Source organism: Harmonia axyridis, chromosome 2, assembly GCF_914767665.1.
Source record: "Harmonia axyridis chromosome 2, icHarAxyr1.1, whole genome shotgun sequence".
Taxonomy (NCBI): Eukaryota; Metazoa; Arthropoda; class Insecta; order Coleoptera; family Coccinellidae; genus Harmonia; species Harmonia axyridis.
The window spans coordinates 3,623,141-3,643,643 of NC_059502.1; the positions used below are offsets into that span (position 1 = coordinate 3,623,141).

At 37.6% G+C, this 20,503-nt stretch overlaps 1 protein-coding gene across 5 annotated transcripts in view; it reads right to left on the reverse strand.

Annotated features, from left to right (window-relative positions):
* Positions 1 to 20,503, reverse strand: part of LOC123672681 (paired box protein Pax-5) — a 154,401-nt gene that overhangs the window by 15,941 nt on the left and 117,957 nt on the right. For all 5 annotated transcript variants that reach the window (XM_045606895.1, XM_045606892.1, XM_045606890.1 and 2 more), the window contains one exon: positions 8,046 to 8,272. In XM_045606895.1, coding sequence (XP_045462851.1) covers positions 8,046 to 8,272 — 227 coding nt within the window. The remainder of the gene's footprint in view (positions 1 to 8,045; positions 8,273 to 20,503) is intronic.

The following is a 20,503-nucleotide window of genomic DNA, read 5'->3' on the forward strand; positions in this document are numbered from 1 at the left end:
GTGTTTTGGCGATTTGGCGATTGGAAAATCACGGGTTTTGATTCGGAAACCGTTTAGGGATTTCGCACCAGTTGTTGGTTATTCGGGTTGCAATTTATAGAGTTGAGAAATAAATAATAAGTGAATAAATAACGAAAACTAATCGCTTGTCGTGATATGGAGTTGCAGATGTTATAAAATCAATTTTGGGGTACAGCTGAGTGAAAAATATATCGGAAATTAGTAAATCAATCATAAAAGTTGAAATGCAACCTGATAAAGCTACAGTGTTGGCGAAACAACTGTCGTAAATATTGAAAGATTAGTAGAAAATTAGAATTAATTAATTTTAAACTCTTAACTTTTGATAAATTTCTCTCAAGTAAGGACCAAATCCATTAAATATATAATATGTATCTGTTTTTTATCCAATTTATCGGAGTGCTATTCATTTAATGTTGAAATAACCCCTCACTTATTCAGTCCAGAGAAAAATAGGAAACTAAAAAAAAAGTTAGTCGCAAAAAAACGCCTTGGTGTTCATATTCTACGAGAAATCATTCTCTATGGTTATTCAGAATCTTAAGGCGTTTTTGTGCGACGAATTTCCGTCTGGATTCACTAATGCCGAGTATTATAATATTCTATGATTCGCTATAAATGTCTAAGGCGTTTTTTCGCGATGCACTTTTCTTTTGAATGTGAACATTTTCAACTTTGTATAGTGCGTCGTGAAAAAAAGACTTTTACATACAAAATAACGACTCATTAAGTGAAATGTTACCTTAACTAATCGAATATTACCATAAGCTAAGCCCTTTGGGAGCCTACCACAAACCGTTGTCTTTCTGATTTTGAGGCGACCAATTTTTACAGCAGACCATTCGAAAGTGTGGGAAACCGATGCCAGAGGTTTGCAGTGCATGAAAATCATAACAATTATCGAAAGAACTCGATTAAAATAAATTCATTCCGTGATTTCGACTCACTTCCGGTGATTACCGAACCGATTCTCCACGCAGCTTATCGGTCTCGGTAAGGACAACAATGACTTCACGAAAACAGTGGCGTTCGTATCCAGTGGCTGGCGAAACACAAGCTCAATCACACAAAAAAATTTGGAGAAATCTAAGAAGTTCGCAAAATTCCTGATTTTTTTGCGAATTCAATAGATATGGCAACGTCAACTTTTTCTGCGAGACAGAGAACTATTTTTCTTCATGATTTCAACCACAACTGGTTTGGAAAAATTTCCCTTAGCAATTCAAAATTGCAATTCAAAGTTGGCATAGAGGAAAGCATCATCAAATATTTGGAAACTGTAAACATGTAGGAATATTTGCGCCTAATTTGAGCTCCATATCTTTGAAATGATGAACTGTAGCATGGCAACACATACAGACATTGCATTTTGAATGAGGTGCGCAATAAGTACCTTTAGGAACAGATTAGGAGCTCGTTGATATTCCAGTTGATGTCAGTTTAGTTGTCTACAAATACTATCGTGTATACTTACTACTACTAAAATTATAGGAAAGTAGCAACGACTTTTGTTAGAATCGATCACAAAATTTCAAATTTCGAACTGAAATTGAGCATTTTATGACAACCAATTGTTGATGTTGATTTTATTGTAAATCTACGAAAAAATCCACAGTTTGGCAACAATATTAGAAAATGTTTATTGCCACTGCCAAGATAATCTGTCATATCATTGTACTTGTATTCTATGCTCGTAAGTTGAGGTTATCTTCCTGTCATTTGCGAATAGTTCGATGCAGCTACATTCGGGAGTGACGCCACTGTGCAGGGAGACAAAGAACCGAATCATAGAGCACGGCGGCATCCGCTGGTAGGGCCGGTGGTGGCCGGACATGGCTCTCTCGATTAACTCAACACTGGCTATTTAATTTAGCCCACCATTCTGCTGGCTACGTGTTCCGATGTTGCGGCCATACAAACCGGCAGCTTAATGAGAAAACCTCACTGTTTGAGGGCCAGAGACGGACAGTGGGACTCTTTCAATGTCAAACGATATGTCAAACGTCACACTGACTGACTAGGAGGAGAGTAGGCCGGAAAAAAAGGAGACAATCTGTCTAAGAGTGATAATTATTCGATGCTGGCAATATTGTTTATGTTCTTCTTCTTGAATTAAGATATAATGTAGCTTGAACAATTCCGTATCTATAGAACGAATTCCATTTATTAAGGAACTCAATCGAGATAGTTGGACCTAAAACCTATCCCTGAAATTTAAACTCACTTGCTTAAAATTCTAGAATTGCAGACATTTGTGAACAAGTGCACAAAAAAAAAAAATTAAAAGAAATGGAGAGACCAACACATTCACCAGGAAAGGAGCACTGTTTTCGTTGGCCCAGAACCTTTCTGTGGTACCTATTGGACTAAAGGTAAACACCCTATTTTTCGAAAAAAAGCTTTTGCGACCACTCGTTCATAAGACTTTTTTTCCAAAATGATTCGACGAATCTGTCATTTTCATTTGTATCTGAAATTTAGGAATACCTTGTGGACCGTAAGGTTGCGATGCAAAGAAAGCCTACTCAAATTTACAATCTATAAGCAAATGGTATACCGAAAGAATTTAATCCAGACAATAGTGAACAAACATAGTAAAAAAAATAGCAACATTTCCGTTCTGAAGGAAGAAAAAACGCCAGTCTGTATTTGGCAGCATCTCACAGAATGAGAAGAGATCAATTAAAATAGTTCTTTTTCAGAATTATTCAATCTTCAACGCGTAAAATAGAAATTCTTAGATTTTACTGTGAATTTCAACATTTCCTGCGCTATAGGCATTAGATAATTTTTCTCAAATCCTCTCAAACTATTTACTGACATTTATTTCATTTCCCATAGTATTTCTCAAAACAATAGCAATGAAAAGATCCAAAGGGACCGTCGAAAGGCAATTTCACTCAACATGACGTCATCAGTGACGTCACTAATAAATATAAACAATCAGTCGTATATAAGAGTGTTTTCTTTTGTTATTCATTCAACACCTTGTGTAATTAAATCTCCTCAAATCTACAATATATAAAGAATTGAAATATCGAAACGATTCAATCCAGGCAAGCATCATAGTGAACAAAAATAGTAAAAAAAAAAAATTGCGAAATTTCCGTTTGCAAGGTTCAAAAAAACGGCAGTCCGCATCTGGCAGCCTCCCACAGAATGGGAAGAGATCAATTAAAATAGTGGCACGAGCTAGATGTTATTTACTTGGTCATTCCGAAACAATATGCATTGTCTCCCGACAAGAATTTCAATGCGACGTAATAATTAAAATTAATAGAGAAATCCCAGTCGGATTGATTATGTCGCCCAGGCCCTTTGTCCTGCACGATGAATGCGCATTCACAGCCGTCCGCCATCATCTATTGATTGCGCCATACGTATTATTGATCATTTTTTATGTTTCGGCCATCAGATCGGCCAGATTCAATTCGAAATAATCAATTCCTGATGAGTTTCCATTATGTCATTAGCTCGGCTGGGGATATTTTCGTTTGATTGGCAGCATTGAAATGCGAATGCCAAAATGGGCGCACGGTAATGTACAGGAACTTCCTGACCAATGGTGATCATTTCCTCTTAATTTTAGGTCGTGTAGCTATCCGGAAAAAGTGATTTGAAATGTCCGCCACTATAGACTGATCGAGAGGGTTGGTAAACATGGAGTGTTACACTTTATAACCACTCTATCAATTGAATGCTTGAACAAAAATAAAATCAGAAATATCTCTAAACATTTCGATTCTTTTCAGCTGATGTCAAATTACAGCGGTTAAAAGGTACTATGCTGACTTTAAGAGGGATTACTACCACGTGGCTTTCTGAGTATCAGTCAAACTTAGGTAACCATTCATTTCGCCTCTGGCGCTTTGCGAAAAAATCAGGATATTTTAATCATAAAAAGCCACATTTTCATTGCTGATAAAGCGATTCCCCATCGCATAAAGTCAATAGTTAAATTCACAAAAAATTCCGCATTACACATAACCTCCAAACGCCCTGACACATGACAGATGTTCGGATCTCCGTCATCTCTCGGAAAAATGGCGGCATATCCTCGCAAAGATGTCGTTCTCCCACTCCCTCCATCGAGACGGCTCCAAATTGAAGCAGAGAATATTAACCACAACATCATCATCCCTCACCGATTCCTCCCCCGCCATAGAGGAGAGAGGGCAAAATGAGGGAAATCTAATGATATTAGCGAGAAAAGCAGGCTCTGGGCCTTCGGGGGCGGATAACACATTATGCAAAAGCATAGCGAGAGAGCATATGCAACCGACTTCTCCAAACTGGATAAGCCGTGCTACGGAAGGCATGCTGAATATGAAAGTGGTTTTCGGCATGATGTTTGCCCTTGTTTATGGGCACGTCGGATGAATCGGTTTGGAGGGATATGCTTCAGCAGGTTTTTAGGGCTTATTTAGCAGTTTATTTGGATCTTTTGTATGTAAGAATACCTCAAACATATCTTTTAGTATACAGATGTCCGGTAGTAACTACATACGCTTGTCAGAGGTAAAGCAGGACTAGGTGAGCACGTATTGACTATAAGAAATCAAAATCTGCCTTTCCTCAGATAGCTACAGGGTGAATTTTTATGTAAATACTGAGGCTATCACCTAACGACTGAATTTATTGAAACTTGGAATGTTATTGATCATGCTTTTAGTACCTACCTAAAAAAATTCAAAAAGCAACAATCTCGTTTAGGTTAGTTTTGAACTCGTGGAAGAATATCAATACTTTCTGCACTTGTATTAAAAATCACTTACATCAAAATGATCATCGTAAAAAGGGAACGGTTGAATGAATATCGAAAGAAAATACTTCTATATTAGACTCCTGGTTGTTTATATTTATCAGTGACGTCACTGATGACGTCATGGCGAGTAAAATTGCCTTTCGACGGTCTCTTCGGATATTTCCATTGCTATTGTTTCGAGAAATACTTATGGGAATTGAAATAAACGTCAGTGAATGAATTGAAAGGATTTGGGAAGATTTATCAAATGCCTATGTTGCAGGAAATTGAAGAAAATGTTAAAATCTACAGTAAAACCTAGGAATTTCGATTTTTGAATATTGAATATTGAATAAATCTGAGAGAGAACTTTGTGCAAACTTCAAGTAGATATACGCTGTGATGGATTTCAGATTATGTTCCAGATTTTCAGACCAAATTGCCAAAAAAAAATATCTCAATAACAAAATTTTCTTTTTCTGACCCAACTTACTTCAATAGACCAAAAACCGTCAAACGGGTTGAGTAAACCCCCGGAACAAGCTGTAACCCCCCGATCCGAACGATTGTTCTTAAACAAAGCCTCCTTCACGGCACAGAAGACAAGGAATATGGAAGTGGTTTTCGGCGGTAAATGCGGAGGGAGCCACGGTCGCGTAGCAACGCGTATGATGTCTTTATAATCCGTCGCGGGTGCTGATTGGTCATGGCGACCGTGGGGGCTCCGGGACTCCGGGGGGGTGGAGGTTTCACGGCAATACGAATTTCGCATTACTTGAGTAGGCGCGCTACTGATTATTTTTCCTTCTTTTGGTCGTCGAGGTTTTTTTTTTTCGTTCCGTGCCGTTGAGGTTTTAGGGTGTTTCTGTTTGATTCGATTGGGGGGTGGTTTTTTAATCTTTTCGTAGTTGTATTTTTTTTTCTTTTTTTGATTGGATGGGTTGAGTGGAGTTTAATTTGGGGTTTGTTCGTGAAGATTACAGGAAAAATTTTTTTTATAAAAGTTTCACGAAATCGACTAGTGTCTTTTAAAATAATTTCACAAAACGAGAAACACACAGAGTGAGCAACATATTGATTACAACTTCATTTTTTCAAATGGAACACCCTGTCTATTTTTCTATATTTCACTAGTTTTTTTCCCCTGATTTCGAATATATAACATATGTTTGGCCTATCTCTCTTATTCTGAGTGCTACAGAGTTTCAAATTTTAAGAACCACCTGGCGTGCTCAGTAATCAGTTTTCAAGTGGTAGGCTGCGATAACTTTGAATGCTTTTTTTTGAGTTATATCGTTGGCAACGATATGACATACGTTTTCCACTATAAAATGGAATTGGATGATTTGGCTGCAACTCCATATATTATCTCCTTATAGCTTCCTCATTTTTTCCTTGAAATTTTGACATTATTCGTCAATAATCAACTTGAAAGGGGATATTTCAACGCTCCTCAAACTTTTCAATAACTTTTCTGTACCTTGAAAGATTAGTCTTTGATTTTGAAATTGGCTTCAACTTCGACAATAATTTCTTCATTATAGCCAAATTTCTTTCCTGGGGGCATCTTTTAACCGTTGTTGTTGATGGAGCAGAGCTCAAATAATAGTTTTCAAGCCATCGCTTTGCTTGCACAGTGTTTTTTCTCGTCAAAAAACAGTGTTTAATCAATATACGAATTTCGTTCAATGAATCTTTCAATCAACAACTCCAAGTACATTTAAATAGTTTTGTAAGTTCAAAATATAAATGGAAATCATTGAGCGTTGAAAGAATGATAAAATCAATAAATAAAATCTCAATGATCATTCAGAATTTCAAGTTTCAACTGAAATTGTTTCATTTCCAAATTCATTCTAAGCAAATTTCTAACCATGAGTACTTATTATAAAGAAATTCGATGAGGAAAACCTGCCAATGACATGAAATAACATAATTTCCTGTCACTTTCTCTTATTCTATCAAAATTTCCCTGAAAATTCGAAAAATCCCTGAAATTCCCATACCGGCACCTCCACCATTTAGCACCAAAGCAACGAAATCCCTTCAAATTAAATCACGTCACCGAAAAAATCCATAGATCGAACCCGAGAGACTCGTTCGAGCCGTCGGTCTATCAATCAAATGATCCAGAGTCATCATTAGCACAATATCGGCTGAAGGAGAACGATCAGCCTGTCGTCATCGCAGAGACTCACTGGACCGTGTCAGCTTCTCATTACAATGGATGTCTGCCGAGTGATTAGCAATCGCTCATCCAATGTGACATCATTGATTAATTGGTTATTAGATTATATGATTTCATTTACTTCAGACGTGGATGCCGGTATGGACCGGATCGACTAGAAAAACGAGGGACGGAGATAGACGAATGGAATTTATTATCAATTTATCGCTGCTCTTCGAGATGGTTTACGTTGAGAGCGATGTTGTTTGTGTTGAAAAAAAAGGTTGGTTGCAACTTGAATGAGAGAATATTTGCAAATTGTATTAGGTGTACAACTTTGCTTCCGCAGTTTTGCAATAGATCGAATTAGTCGAAATAAATAGATCGTAGATGTCATATAATAAGCTTAGGTATTCGTAAACATAACGCCATCGAAATATTAGTCGATTTGTGTCTGCATAATAAAGTTATTCTCGATTGAACATGTCAGTTTACTAGCCAAACTCTCGTTATTTGCGGGAGGTTTTAATTTTCTGCTTCAATATGGAGAAATCTGCGGCTGAGGCTCATCGAATGCTCTCAAATACCTATGGTGAGGCCGCTATTAGTGAAAGAACGTGCCGAGAGTGGTTTCAATGGTGATTTTAACGTCGAAGACCAGCATGACGGTGGAAGAGAGAAGGTTCTCAAAGATGCAGAATTGGATGCATTACTTGATCAAGACTCGTGTCGAACGCAACAAGAATTGGCAGGATCATTGGGAGTGATGCGAAAAGCCATTTCAAAACGCTTGAAAGTCATGGGGATGATTGAGAAACAAGGAAATTGGGTGCTGTACGAGTTGCAGCCGAGAAATGTTGAACGGCGTTTGTTTGCTTGTGAACAGCTCCTTGCAAGGCAAAGACGAAAGGGATTTATGCATCGATTTGTGACTAGATACGAAAAATGGGCTCATTACGATAATCTCAAGATGGAAGAGTGTATTAAGTATCAGGAACAGTAAGCTCATTTCACCCATCGTAGTGAATTATTTCAGGAGGAACCAAGTGACCAATCTAATTATTATTTGAGATCGATACGTCTTCGAGTTACCATGAAGCTGTAAACACTTACCGTGGTCCTCTATCCTTTTTCTTTTGATGCTGTTGCCGTTGGGATCGTGCTGCAGTCCTAAAATTCCATTTATACTGTACGCCCCTGATCTGGGCTCAGGTAATTGTGTACTAGGCGCATGCGCGATCACAGACACTGGTCCTCCTGACGCTCCAACCGACGACCCGCCACTGGTCGCCACTTGGTGCGCGTGTTTCGCCTTCTCGGCTGCTTTGTTTCTTACAATTCTGCAAAAAAAATCGAAATTAGAATTATATACTCAAATTTAAATGTTTGGGACATTTTGAAATAGTTATTCATGCAACAAGTGCAAAAAGTGAATGTTTATTACACTCGACGTGAAATTGTCCGACGAGGCCGTTAGGCCGAGTTGGACAACACGTCGAGTGCAATAAACAATTTTTGCACGAGTTGCATACAACATTTTTTCTACGTTCATGCAAAAAGCAAAAAATGATTTATTGAGGTGTGGTACTAGGTGTAGGAAAATGAAAAGAACGAATTTATATCGTTCTTCAAAATTTAATCTATCTGGATGTCTATAAATAGGACAATAATATTTGTACAGTCGATTAGACATTGTACTACCAGCATCTAAGATCTATCATACCTAATTATGTGTTTTATTAGGACTTGTCAGCAGAGCTATCAAAAAAAATATTTCAAATACTTTTCGGTATCTTGGTTCCTTTGAAGTAGGTACCTAAGATACTAGATCTTAGATACTCTTTTTACCAATAAAGTATCTACTATCTGAGATACATTCCATCTCGTTAGGATATGCAGTTTTAAAATTAACAAGAATTAAAATTTCGAATAGCCATATTCACGAAAAATCTGGGAGACAAGGGGTCAAAAATGATTGAAAATGAAACATTGATGGTTGTTGTTCATTTAAACAACGTAGATTTGTACCTTTCTGCAGACTAAGCATTTCCTTAACATTCTGCCCAAAAATTAAACATTTTCGATGTGAATACCGAAAAAAATACCCGAGTCTTAAAAAGCTACAAGCCTCTGCTTGCAGCAAGACGCGCGAACCACCCAACCGAAACGATTCGCCCTCGAACAGACCCCTCCCGCACACCCCAATCTCATTTTCGAATTGAAAACATAAATAAATGGAAATAATTGTCTGACACTTGATTTATATCGGATGAGTGGCTCAATTTCGACCTCCGACGATGTGTATTAAAAATCGCTCTGTATGGGGTGTTCCCAAAGTGATGCGAGCGTCGGTCACGTGGCCAGACGTCGTCCGTTTCACCATCAAGTCGCGTGTTGTGGCCTAACACTTCGTTCGCGAAGTATTAAAATAATCCCGCAATATATCTCCGAGGGGGTTCTTTTACTGGAGGAACGGGGGGAATTTAGAAAATTAGTTACGTTTCAGTTACGGATTACCATGGTCTTTGTTTGGACGAGTCTTAATTATTGGAACGTTGGTTGCCTGCACGTTTGATGGGATGGAAGACTCGAAAGTTTCGAGGTTTTTTATCCCACAATAGTGCTAGGGTTCAAGAACGCCAGAGGTTTCTTCATTTCTGAAAGTATTACTGAAAGTGTCAGTATTAATATACATATTGCCAAATATACTTTGCGAGAGTTTCTGTATACAAGATAAGATAGGTACTTCTTTGCTACAAAAAAATGAATATTCTTTTCTCCAGATACTTCCTAGATACTTTCTCAAATACTAAAGAAGAATCTTTCAATTACTTCAATTTTTATACTACATAAACGTACAACCTTGCTTCCGCCGTTTATTTACGAAATTCGAGGCTTTATTGTGAAATACTGGTTATAACGGGAGTTTTTTTTCGAGGTATATAACTTTAAGTTGGCATTACTGTTCAAGATGGCCACCGATTTAATAGCTGTCAAGTGATTTATTCTCAGTTTGGGACTCACGCCTGAACAACGTTTGCAAATAGTGCAATTTCATTTCGAAAATAATGGTTCTGTGCGGAATACGTATCGCGCACTGCGTCCAATTTATTTTGTTTAGCGATGAAGCGCACTTCTGGTTGAATGGCTACGTCAACAAACAAAACTGCCGCATTTGGAGTGAAGCTAATCCTCAAGTGTATGTCGAAACACCGTTACATCCAGAAAAACTGATTGTTTAGTGCGCTTTATGGACTGGTGGAATCATTGGTCCGTACTTCTTCAAAAACGATGATGGCCAGAACGTTACAGTCAATGGCGATCGGTATAGATCCATGATTACTAACTTTTTCATTCCTGAATTGAACAACCATGATGTCCAGGAGCTGTGGTTCCAACAAGACGGCGCAACATGTCACACATCGCTCGTGCCACAATCGATTTATTGAAAGACACGTTTGGTGACCGCCTAATTTCACGTTTTGGACCTGTGACTTGGCCTCCAAGATCTTGTGATTTAACACCGCTAGTCTACTTTCTGTGGAGCTATGTAAAGTCATTGGTCTATGCGGATAAGCCACAAACCCTTGACCATTTGGAAGACAACATTCGCCGTGTTATTGCCGATATACGGCCACAAATGTTGGAAAAAGTCATCGAAAATTGGACGTCCAGATTGGACTACATCCGAGCCAGCCGTGGCGGTCATATGCCAGAAATCATATTTAAAATGTAATGCCACAAGATTATCTTGCGGATAAATAAAATTCATGTCAATCGAATAATCCATCGTTGTTTTATTGCAATTTAATGTTCTATAGCTTTAAAAAACACACCCTTTACTTATAAACGTTATTGAATCTTTGTTGTTTCAAATCGAAAGTAAGGGTGAGATTTTGAAAATCAGACCAAATCAAAGAGGTAATCAAAAAACCCATAGTATATTCCTGGCAACACCCGATATAATATATATTTAATATGTTCATGATAATATTTGCCCTATAAGCTCATTGCATACCCAGTCGAGTGTTATGTAAATTCATCAGGACATCGAAAGTCTAGATTGCCAAAGGTCTATTTGTTTTGCGCGGATAATGATTCGGCAACTGAGATTAGTGATTTATGAATAATAACAAGTAGTACGCTAACTGTTATTGAATACTTTTATTACAGCAATATCCATGTTTAATAGATATTGCACTGATTTCGTCGTTTGAAGGGTGTTGAAACTGTTGATCGGTCATGCTTTCCTTTTTTATTTCCTCTATGAAATGTATAGGTATCTATGTTATATGGAAATGGAACATTTATGAATAATCTTTGATTTGTTGCCTTTGACTCCATTCCGATTATCAGAAGAACTAGGGATTCACGGCTTGGCTAGATTTTCAAGCTACAAGTAGTTTTTCAATCTCAATTCAAGTCAAGTATTTATTTATCAAGTACTCGAATCATTTCAAGCTATTTGATTTTTAGTAGTTTTATTGTGTAGTGTCACATCAATAAAACCTTGCAAAAACACTTTTATTTATTAAACTTATTTTATAAAAGAACCGAAAATATCAACTTTTTGAAGTAGAAACATAAATTAAATCATTATAAATCATAACAAAATAAAAAATAATGAAAAATAAAGTTTCTTAATATTGAGAAACCTCCAGGCTTTGTTTGATTTCATAATTTTCCATCCAGAGCAGTTCTGGAAAATTGTCCCTCAACAGGAGCTGAAGATGCTGGCGTTGATAAAATATCCTTTGCCATTTTGGCCAAGTTTGGACAGATATTTCTGAAATTACCGAAATCTACCAATAGATATCATAGAAATGTGAGAAAACTAATTTATTAATGCTCTGTCACAACAAAGTAGACTCCAAATGTAGTTCTAAAGAAGTCTGAGATGAAATTTGGTGGATAGATTTATAAAACCTAATAAAGAGCCCTGATGAAGAATCAATAAAGATTCGAAACGTTGGAAAATTTAATAAAGGTTTTTTGTTCTTATTTGCTAATTCACTGTCCTCAAGCTGTGATTACCTATTTTGTTGATCTTTATTAACGTCAAATTAACTGAATTAGAGTAATTGTTACTGTTAATCATTTCAAGGTACATCACTGCTCGTACTTAGTGTCAGCACCACTCAACGTTGCCAAACCTACGTTTTATTCCCCACTACCCCAGACCACTCCAGATGAAGATAACAACTCCGGATCCAATTGTTTCTCCCCATCAGAATGGGCTTCAAAGCCGCCTTCAATTATTCATCGGCGAATCCGCCCCTCGCCAAAAATGATACCGATAGAGTACACTTAATGGGCGAATTCAACGCCCCCATTTAACTAATAAGTCTCATTGCAAATTGGATTTTCGGGGAGTGGGAAAGGCCCGGGCGTCTCCTCGGCGCCCGGGCGGTGGGCCACTTAGCTCTGCGGCTTCCTCTCTCTGTGCCGCCGGCGGCGTAATTATTCCACAAATTATGTTGCGGAGTGTACGCGGGCCGCGAACTAATACTGTTATCCTCTGATTATACGCCCGGGCCTTTGAGTCGGCTTTACCTTTGAGCGTGGCGTGTGGCTTTTGAGCGGTAGGGTGGAATCGATGCGTGTTTGATGTCTTTGCGGCGAGTTTTGAGGGGTGGGGGACTAGGGGAAGCCGTTTCCGGTAGGGAGGCGAGAGGGTTTTTTTTTTGAAAATATGGAAATGTTTTTTTGGTGGGCGTCTTGAAAAAAATTTGAAAATGTGTCGAATCCAGAAATAAAAACGCTGTGAATTGAACATGATGGTTCATTGATTATTCTTTCAATGCGGAATATCTCGACATGTGAAAAATTTCATTGAAGCTACAGTTTTCTTAAATTTTTCAACGGTGGAATTTCGGCTAACACAAATTTTTTTCATTATGAAGTACAATAATAAATAAAAGAAATCAATCAAAATTTTTCTCCCTTGTGAGGAGTTTAATAACAAGATGATATTCAAATCCATCAAAACTCAAGATTTACAAATTAGAAACTCTATTTTTTACTATTTCAGTCAATTCTACTTATGAAAAGAGGGCGTTTATTTGAGCAAACCCTATACCTAAAATGTAAAATTTGAGAGATATCTAGGAAAGCTAAAATTACTGAGTGGAGTAGTCTGTGACTTCCGGAAAACATTGAAAGAAACTAAAAGTCAATGTTGCGATAAATAAATCCAACATTCCATATATTGTAATTATTTATTCGCTCAAAGTAATGAACATAAATAAAGGGAGCATAATATGTCATTTTCAGTAAGCAAATTTTGTACCCAACATGAACAATCAAATTTGACATCAAGCGCACGGAAATGAAAACATATCAGTTATAAGATATTTCACTCAACTCGCGAGTTTCTCCACGAAGAACGCACTTCTTATGTCACATAGTGAATCAACGTTTCATTTCAACTCAAAATATATTGAAATGAATACCTGAATATATCAGATATTCAGAAAACAAACTTCAAGCGCGCCAAACGACGTGAAACAACCGATGACACTAGGAGAGCAATAGTTGCCAAACCTTGGATTTCAGCAGGTAGATACAGAAAATAATAAATATTCTGCTAATTATAAATTCGACAATTAGGAAAAATATCGGATTCCAAATATTCAAATTTGCATATTCAATCGGGAATCACTCAAATGAATATATTTCATTTAATATATTATAATATAATATATAATATACATTAATAACGATGTAGTAAAATTGTGGATTTGAAAATATATCACAATCCGACAACGTAATCTAACCATGTTGGGTACATGTAAAAATTGCGTATACTCCCTTTATCTATGTTTATTTGTAAATGTAAGTTTTATTGGCTTATGGAATCTCAACAATACTTATGAACAATTAATTATAATACATAAAATATCAAATTTATTAATTTCAGTTGATCGCAATTCAAAGATGTAACCAAATAATTTTTAATACTGAAAATGTGTCGATTTTGAATGCAAAATCTAACGGATTCAATTCGTGTAAATTCAGACGGCTTTTTCGATGAACCTGTTCACCAACAAACATAAACACCCATCGTTAAAAAAACAGATCAAAGTATTAATCCTTCCTCCAACAAATCCTCAACACCGCCATTTAAAAGGATTACACCACAATCCTTTACAAACATATTCACTATGCCGGACCCCTAAAACCAACTTGAAACATAGGTCCAATCATCAGACTACACGAACCTACAGCTTTAAATAATCCCAGAGAACAGTTTCATACGGCTTGGGCCTCTAACAAATCTAACAGCGACACAATAGACCACGAACAATAGTTGACACTTCAATGCGGCAAATATTTTGCTACTAGAGCCGTCTTCCATCTCTCTCTTACTAGCACGGTTCGGCTGCAGGCGTCTCTCTCTCGCTGTGGGGCAGCTGCTCGAGCGTCTTTGCCTTTTGGTGCTTTTCCTGACAATGGCAGCCACTCTATGTTATGTCTATTAAATGCGACTTTGTGAATTGTCAGAAGTGGCATACTTCATTAAAATGTTTATGCGATACCTTCTCGAGTGGTTTCAATGGAGCCGCATGGGGTCCAAGCTCGGTTCAGAGGTTGTGTCTGTTTCCTGAAAAGGTGTATGAGATTCGGAAATAAATTGGAATTGGATGATGATTTGGTTCCGTTAGAGATGGAATTTTTGGTGATCGGTGAGAATGTTTGATGACTGACCGATTTTATGATTTTCAATTGGTTGGATATGTCCTCAGAGTAATAAACATAGATAGAGGAAGTATTTTCAGTAAGCAAACTTTGTCCCCAACATGAACTATCAAATTTGACATAAAGCATGCGGAAATGAAAATATATCAGTGATACGATATTTCACTCAATTCGCGAGTTTCTCCACGAAGAATGCACTTCTTATGCCCCATAGTAAATCAATGTTTCATATTAACTAAAAATATATTGAAATAAATACCTAAATATATCAGAAATTCAGAAAAGAAACTTCAAGCGCGCCAAACGATGTGAAACAACCGATGACACTAGGAGAGCAAAAGTTGCCAAACCTTGGATTTCAGAAAGTAGATACAGAAAATAATAAATATTCTGCTTGTTATCAATTCGACAATTAGGAAAAATATCGGATTTCAAATATTCAAATTTACATATTCAATCGGAAACACTCAAATAAATATATTTCATTCAATATAATATACATTCATAACGATATAGTAAAATTGTGGATTTGAAAATATATCACAATCCGACAACGTATTCTAACCATGTCGGGGACATGTAAAAATTGCGTGTGCTCCCTCTATCTATGTTTATTACTCTATGGATATGTATGATAGCCGAATCACTATCGAAACATCGGAATTTGGTGAAAATAGGAAATTAAGAACTGTTTAAGAAAATTCTGACAATTCCAGAAAAAACTTGTACAACCCAGATGCCATTTGAATAAATAAACCCATTGATATTTTTAAAAGGTGACTTTTAAAAAAAATGCAGTGTCTTATGAACCAACAGTAGATTGAGCTGTGAATCCGCAGAAGACTTCAAAAATAAAATTGGAAATTTTTATTTTGATTGATCATCGATTATTTGTTAATTTTCCCATATATTACTGCATAATCCGAATTTCCATAGACTTTAACTATATTCAACAGTCATATTTCAAGCAAAATTCACCAAAATATCCAACAAACCACTCAAACGAGCCTTCTTCCCCCGGATAATCCGAAATCGAAGGACCAGCTTTGTCGGGAACAGGAGAGACTGCAGCACGGTCCTCGTAAACGCCGAGAGCCCGATTTATAGGACAAAAACACAAGCTTTCCGAATCTCCGTCGTCTCTCTAATTGCGATGACACAAAAACACCGCCATTGTTTGGAGTAGTCTTCCGCTATTTCTACTCAGCGTGGCGTCATGTCCGCTTCCGCAAAACCACCGTGCGTCCCCTTACCGCCAGGGGGAGGCTGGTCTCCCCCCTCCCCTCGCTCTGGAGTTATTATTTATCTCCCAGCTTTTTTTTTTTATTACTGGAGACTATTCATTTCTGGTGGACGTTGTTAACGATTCGGCTGTTATAATCTGCGGAAATTTATAAGACGTTTTTGGAGATGGTTTTTCCGGGAAGAGTTTCCGGGAATAAGTTCGATAACGATGAGGAGAAAAAATTGCGTTAATTTCTGTTTATACCAATTTATTAGTTTGGGAAGCTTGCGCTTAATATTGTTTATGATTAAGTGGATACTTCGAGGAGATTTATAAGTTGTATTGGTAATGTTGGTAAAGGGGGATTTTGTCATTGTCAGTAAGCAAATTTTGTCCCCAACATGATCTATCAAAATTGACATGAAGCGCCGGGAAATGAAAATATATCAGTGATACGATATTTCACTCAATTCGCGAGTTTCTCCACAAAGAACGCACTTCTTATGTGCCAAAGTGAATAAACGTTTCATATTAAATCAAAATATATTGAAATAAATACCTGAATATATCAGAAATTCAGAAAACAAACTTCAAGCGCGCCAAATGACGTGAAATAACCGATGACACTAGGAGAGCAAATGTTGCCATCAAACCTTGGATTTCAGCAGGAGATACAGAAAATAATATATATTCTGCTTATTATAAATTCGACAATTAGGAAGAATATCGGATTCCAAATATTCAAATTTGCACATTTAATCGGGAATCACTCAGATAAATATATTTCATTCAATATAATATACATTCATAACGATACACTAAAATTGTGGATTTGAAAATATATAACAATTCGACAACGTAATCTAACCATGTTAGGGACATGTAAAAATTGCGAATACTCCTTCTATCTATGTTTATTACTCTATGGTTTAACTCCATAATGACATAAACGTCAGATACTGACAGCCGTTGCGGAACATACGTTTCGTTCTCGGATTGATTCTGCCATCGGAATAAGGCGCAGCCTCTTTATCCAGCACCAAGACAGCCTATCCCTTTTTCCCGGCGCGTCCACTTCCTCAAACGATAAACACAAATCAACGGAACCGAAGAAAAAGCCGCAGCAACGCCATTTCTTTCTCTGGCTAAAACCCCGACTATTGTTCCAGCGCGGACCTGGGTAGATTGCCTCCCACCACAAACTAGAGCTGGCGTGATGCGGGGTCGAAAAAACGGTCTGCCATTTAGTCAATAATAAGTAAGATAATGACATTTGAGAGTCGGGGATAACCGCTGGATGGGAAATGAACGCAGGGGCAAAAACGCGCCAATTGGATCTTGCCAGAACAGGAATGAAATTTTGGGTTTGGAAATATAAAAATCTCATCAGAATTCAATATAAGTTTGATATTTCAACTGAAAATGGATTTAGTTCTTGATTATTACAATATAACCAAATTTCTAGCAGCACAATGTCTGGTGGCTTCACTTGTTTTTAAAATTCTTAGGAACCGCTTCGTTTCAGGTGTACAAGGCGTTCAAATTCCCAGTAAGCTTTTGAATTCTTCACTCTCATTGGTGAATCCTATATCAAAGTCTTCTAAACATCTCCAGATCATATCCACCAAATTTTCTCGAAAAATCCAAAAAATGAAATAAATTTCCAGAAACTCAACCTTGGAAAAACCCATAGAGTAATAAACGTAGATAGAGGAAGTAAACGCAATTTTTACATGTCCCCAACATGGTTTTGAGTGATTCCCGATTAAATATGCAAATTTGAATATTTGGAATCCGATATTTTTCCTAATTATCGAATTTATAATCAGCAGAATGTTTATTAATTTCTGTATCTACCTACTGAATTGTAAGGTTTGGCAACGTTTGCTCTCCTAGTGTCATCGGTTGTTTCACGTTGTTTGGCGCGCTTGAAGTTTGTTATCTGAATTTCTGATATATTTAGGTTTCATATTGTTATTTCTGATATATTTAACAAGAACTTGATAGCCGGATCAAATCGCTTTTAACGGAGCAAACTCCATGAAACTGCCAGAAAACCCAGACTTTTAACGCCACTATAAGTTATACCTCTCATACGAGAAAAAAAAAACATTATTTTCCGACCGAGAAAAATTCCTAAGTCAAACAACACCCTAATAGATCAGACTTTCAAAAAACGATATAAAATATTTTGACAAAAAAAATGACACACACAATTTTTGTCAATATTGAAAAATCTGTTAAAATAAATCTTATTTCATTTCAATTGACAAAGAATTTCCATCAAGTATCACCGAAACCATTAAAAACCCACATCCAAAAATCTAAAGGTGGGTACCCACCGTTCCGTCTTTTCAACGTTCGTTGAAATCCCATCGTCCGTTCCCACCTTAGACACGCCGCCCCCGGTAAAAGCCAAGTGCGCGTCGTCGTCGTCGGCGGCGGCAACTCCAATAAACCCGTTATTGCTCCTGTAAGATGGCCGCTCGTAAAGGGGCGCATAAAGTGCACCGACGTAGCGGGCCTCATAGGGCCAGCGGCCATAATCCTGAGCTCAATGAACGGTCCTTAATGCGGCCCTCGCTCCACCGCCCGGCGCTTTCAAGCATCACGTCCGTGCCTTGCGCCCCACCGCAACAAGGCCCTTCTGATAATAACCCACCGTGCTACGGTTTCTCGGCTCTTGTTTATGCCCTTTTTGTACGCAGTTTTTTCATGCTATTGCCCCAATTTCGGCCCGGCTAGGGTTTGGGAGTTTTGGGGGAGAAGGGGGTTGGAAGAGATTTTTTTTTGGAGGTTGGCAGGACTGGGGTGTGAGACGTAGAGTTGCTTTTGCGATGTTGTGGGTATTTTTGTATGGTAGGAAGAAGACTGGTCGAGAAAAATGAGTTAGGTTATATCAATATCTCGAAAACTTTGTAATACCTAGAAAAATAATGAGTGTGCTACTGAATTCTGCGTAAAAAAAATCTATAAACGCCCGTTTCAACTATTCCATATATTCAGTAAAAGCAGAGATATAGTCAACGTTCGAAAGTGTCAAAATTTTAAGATCAACATGTAGCGTAGAACCTTTAATAGCTAGAGCAAATTTGTTGGTGAAATTAAGTCAAAACGTCTTTAAATGCAAAAGAAACAATATTTCCTTTCACCAAATCTTGCCATGTATCGATTGAAGCTTTGGCATATTGAAAGAGTTGCGCTTGACCACAAGTTATTTTCCAGATCTGGCCTTCTTTTCTCAGAAGTCAAAAGAATGCCACAGGGGAAGAAATTTGGCTCTAATCAAGAAGTAATTGCCGAAGTTGAAAGGTTTTGAAAAGTTAGAGAATCATTGGAATACATCTATAACACTTGAAGGTGGCTTGTTGACAAATAAAGTTAAATGTTTGAGAAAAAATGTGTGTTCACTTGTTAGGTTAGGTTAGGTTAGAATTTAAATTTGAATCATTTTTCGACTTTGATCTACTGGTTTGGCAGTGTGGGATTCCTTGAGATTATCCATCGGCGTAGCGTTTCCAAGATTGCAGTGAACAGTTGTATGCTTGCTTGATTTGTAGATGAAATAAAATGATTTTTACTAGTTTAATATGTTAAGCGAGAGAACACAAACACTGAATAGAACTGTAATTGTTATAATAGTGTAGGGTTGTTATATCGTTGTCTAGGGGTTTATATAAAAAGGCCGCCGGTACTAAACTATTGTTTATTTACACTATGTACAATTCAACTTCAATTCAATGTACAGCCACTGAACTTTCGTCTATTGTCTGATTATTCGAGTAGATCCGTCTATATCTAACGTCGAATTATCTAACTAGCTGCGTCTAATATAATTTACGTCGAATCATATGCGTCTATTATGTCGAATGTCCGTCTATTCTCTAACGTCGAATTCTTTAACCTTTTCAATCTAATCTGTAACGTCGAATACTACCCTCGTTCGTATCGTTCTCCAGTCTCCGTCTTCAGTCTCAAGTACCTCTTCACCTTACGTCTCCCTATATCGATAAAACTGCATGGTCCACCGTTTTAGGATCGATCGCGTAGTTTTCGTATAGTCAAGTCAGTAGCGTATCATTCAGTTGGGTGTTAAGAATTCGGATCCCACAATAGTAATAACTAATAAATACTGAATGGATAACTTATGAATTGATACTGAATCCATATGAATACTTGTTTTAATACTGAATTATGGAAGCACTCGCTAGAGGTGGGAGCATAGTTCGAGTAATCATAGAGTTGAACCACAGATGAATTCTTCTTCTCCCTTTTTAAGCCTTAACATGCAGCATCCGGGGTAGGCGCTGTCCAGGAGAGTCTGAGAATAAGAGAGTCAGACCAGAAGAGACCGGGACGGGATGGGAAAATCAATAAAGGGAAGAAAGACGGTTCCGGAACGGTTGGCTGACTCTCAGATTCGTGAAATCGAGCTCGAACCGATATCCGCTCCGCTCGGCGGTGCCGGAAAACGCGGGGACTTTTTACTCCGGGATTTGCATAAAACGATCCGGAGTCTATCTGTCGAATCCGGTGCCAACTTTGAATACTACCCCCCTTTTTTTTTCCTATCTACGATTCACTTTCCATTTTCTTCCCTTTTTGCCGAGGTGAATGATTAACGGAGACGAGAGGGGGAGGAGGGTGG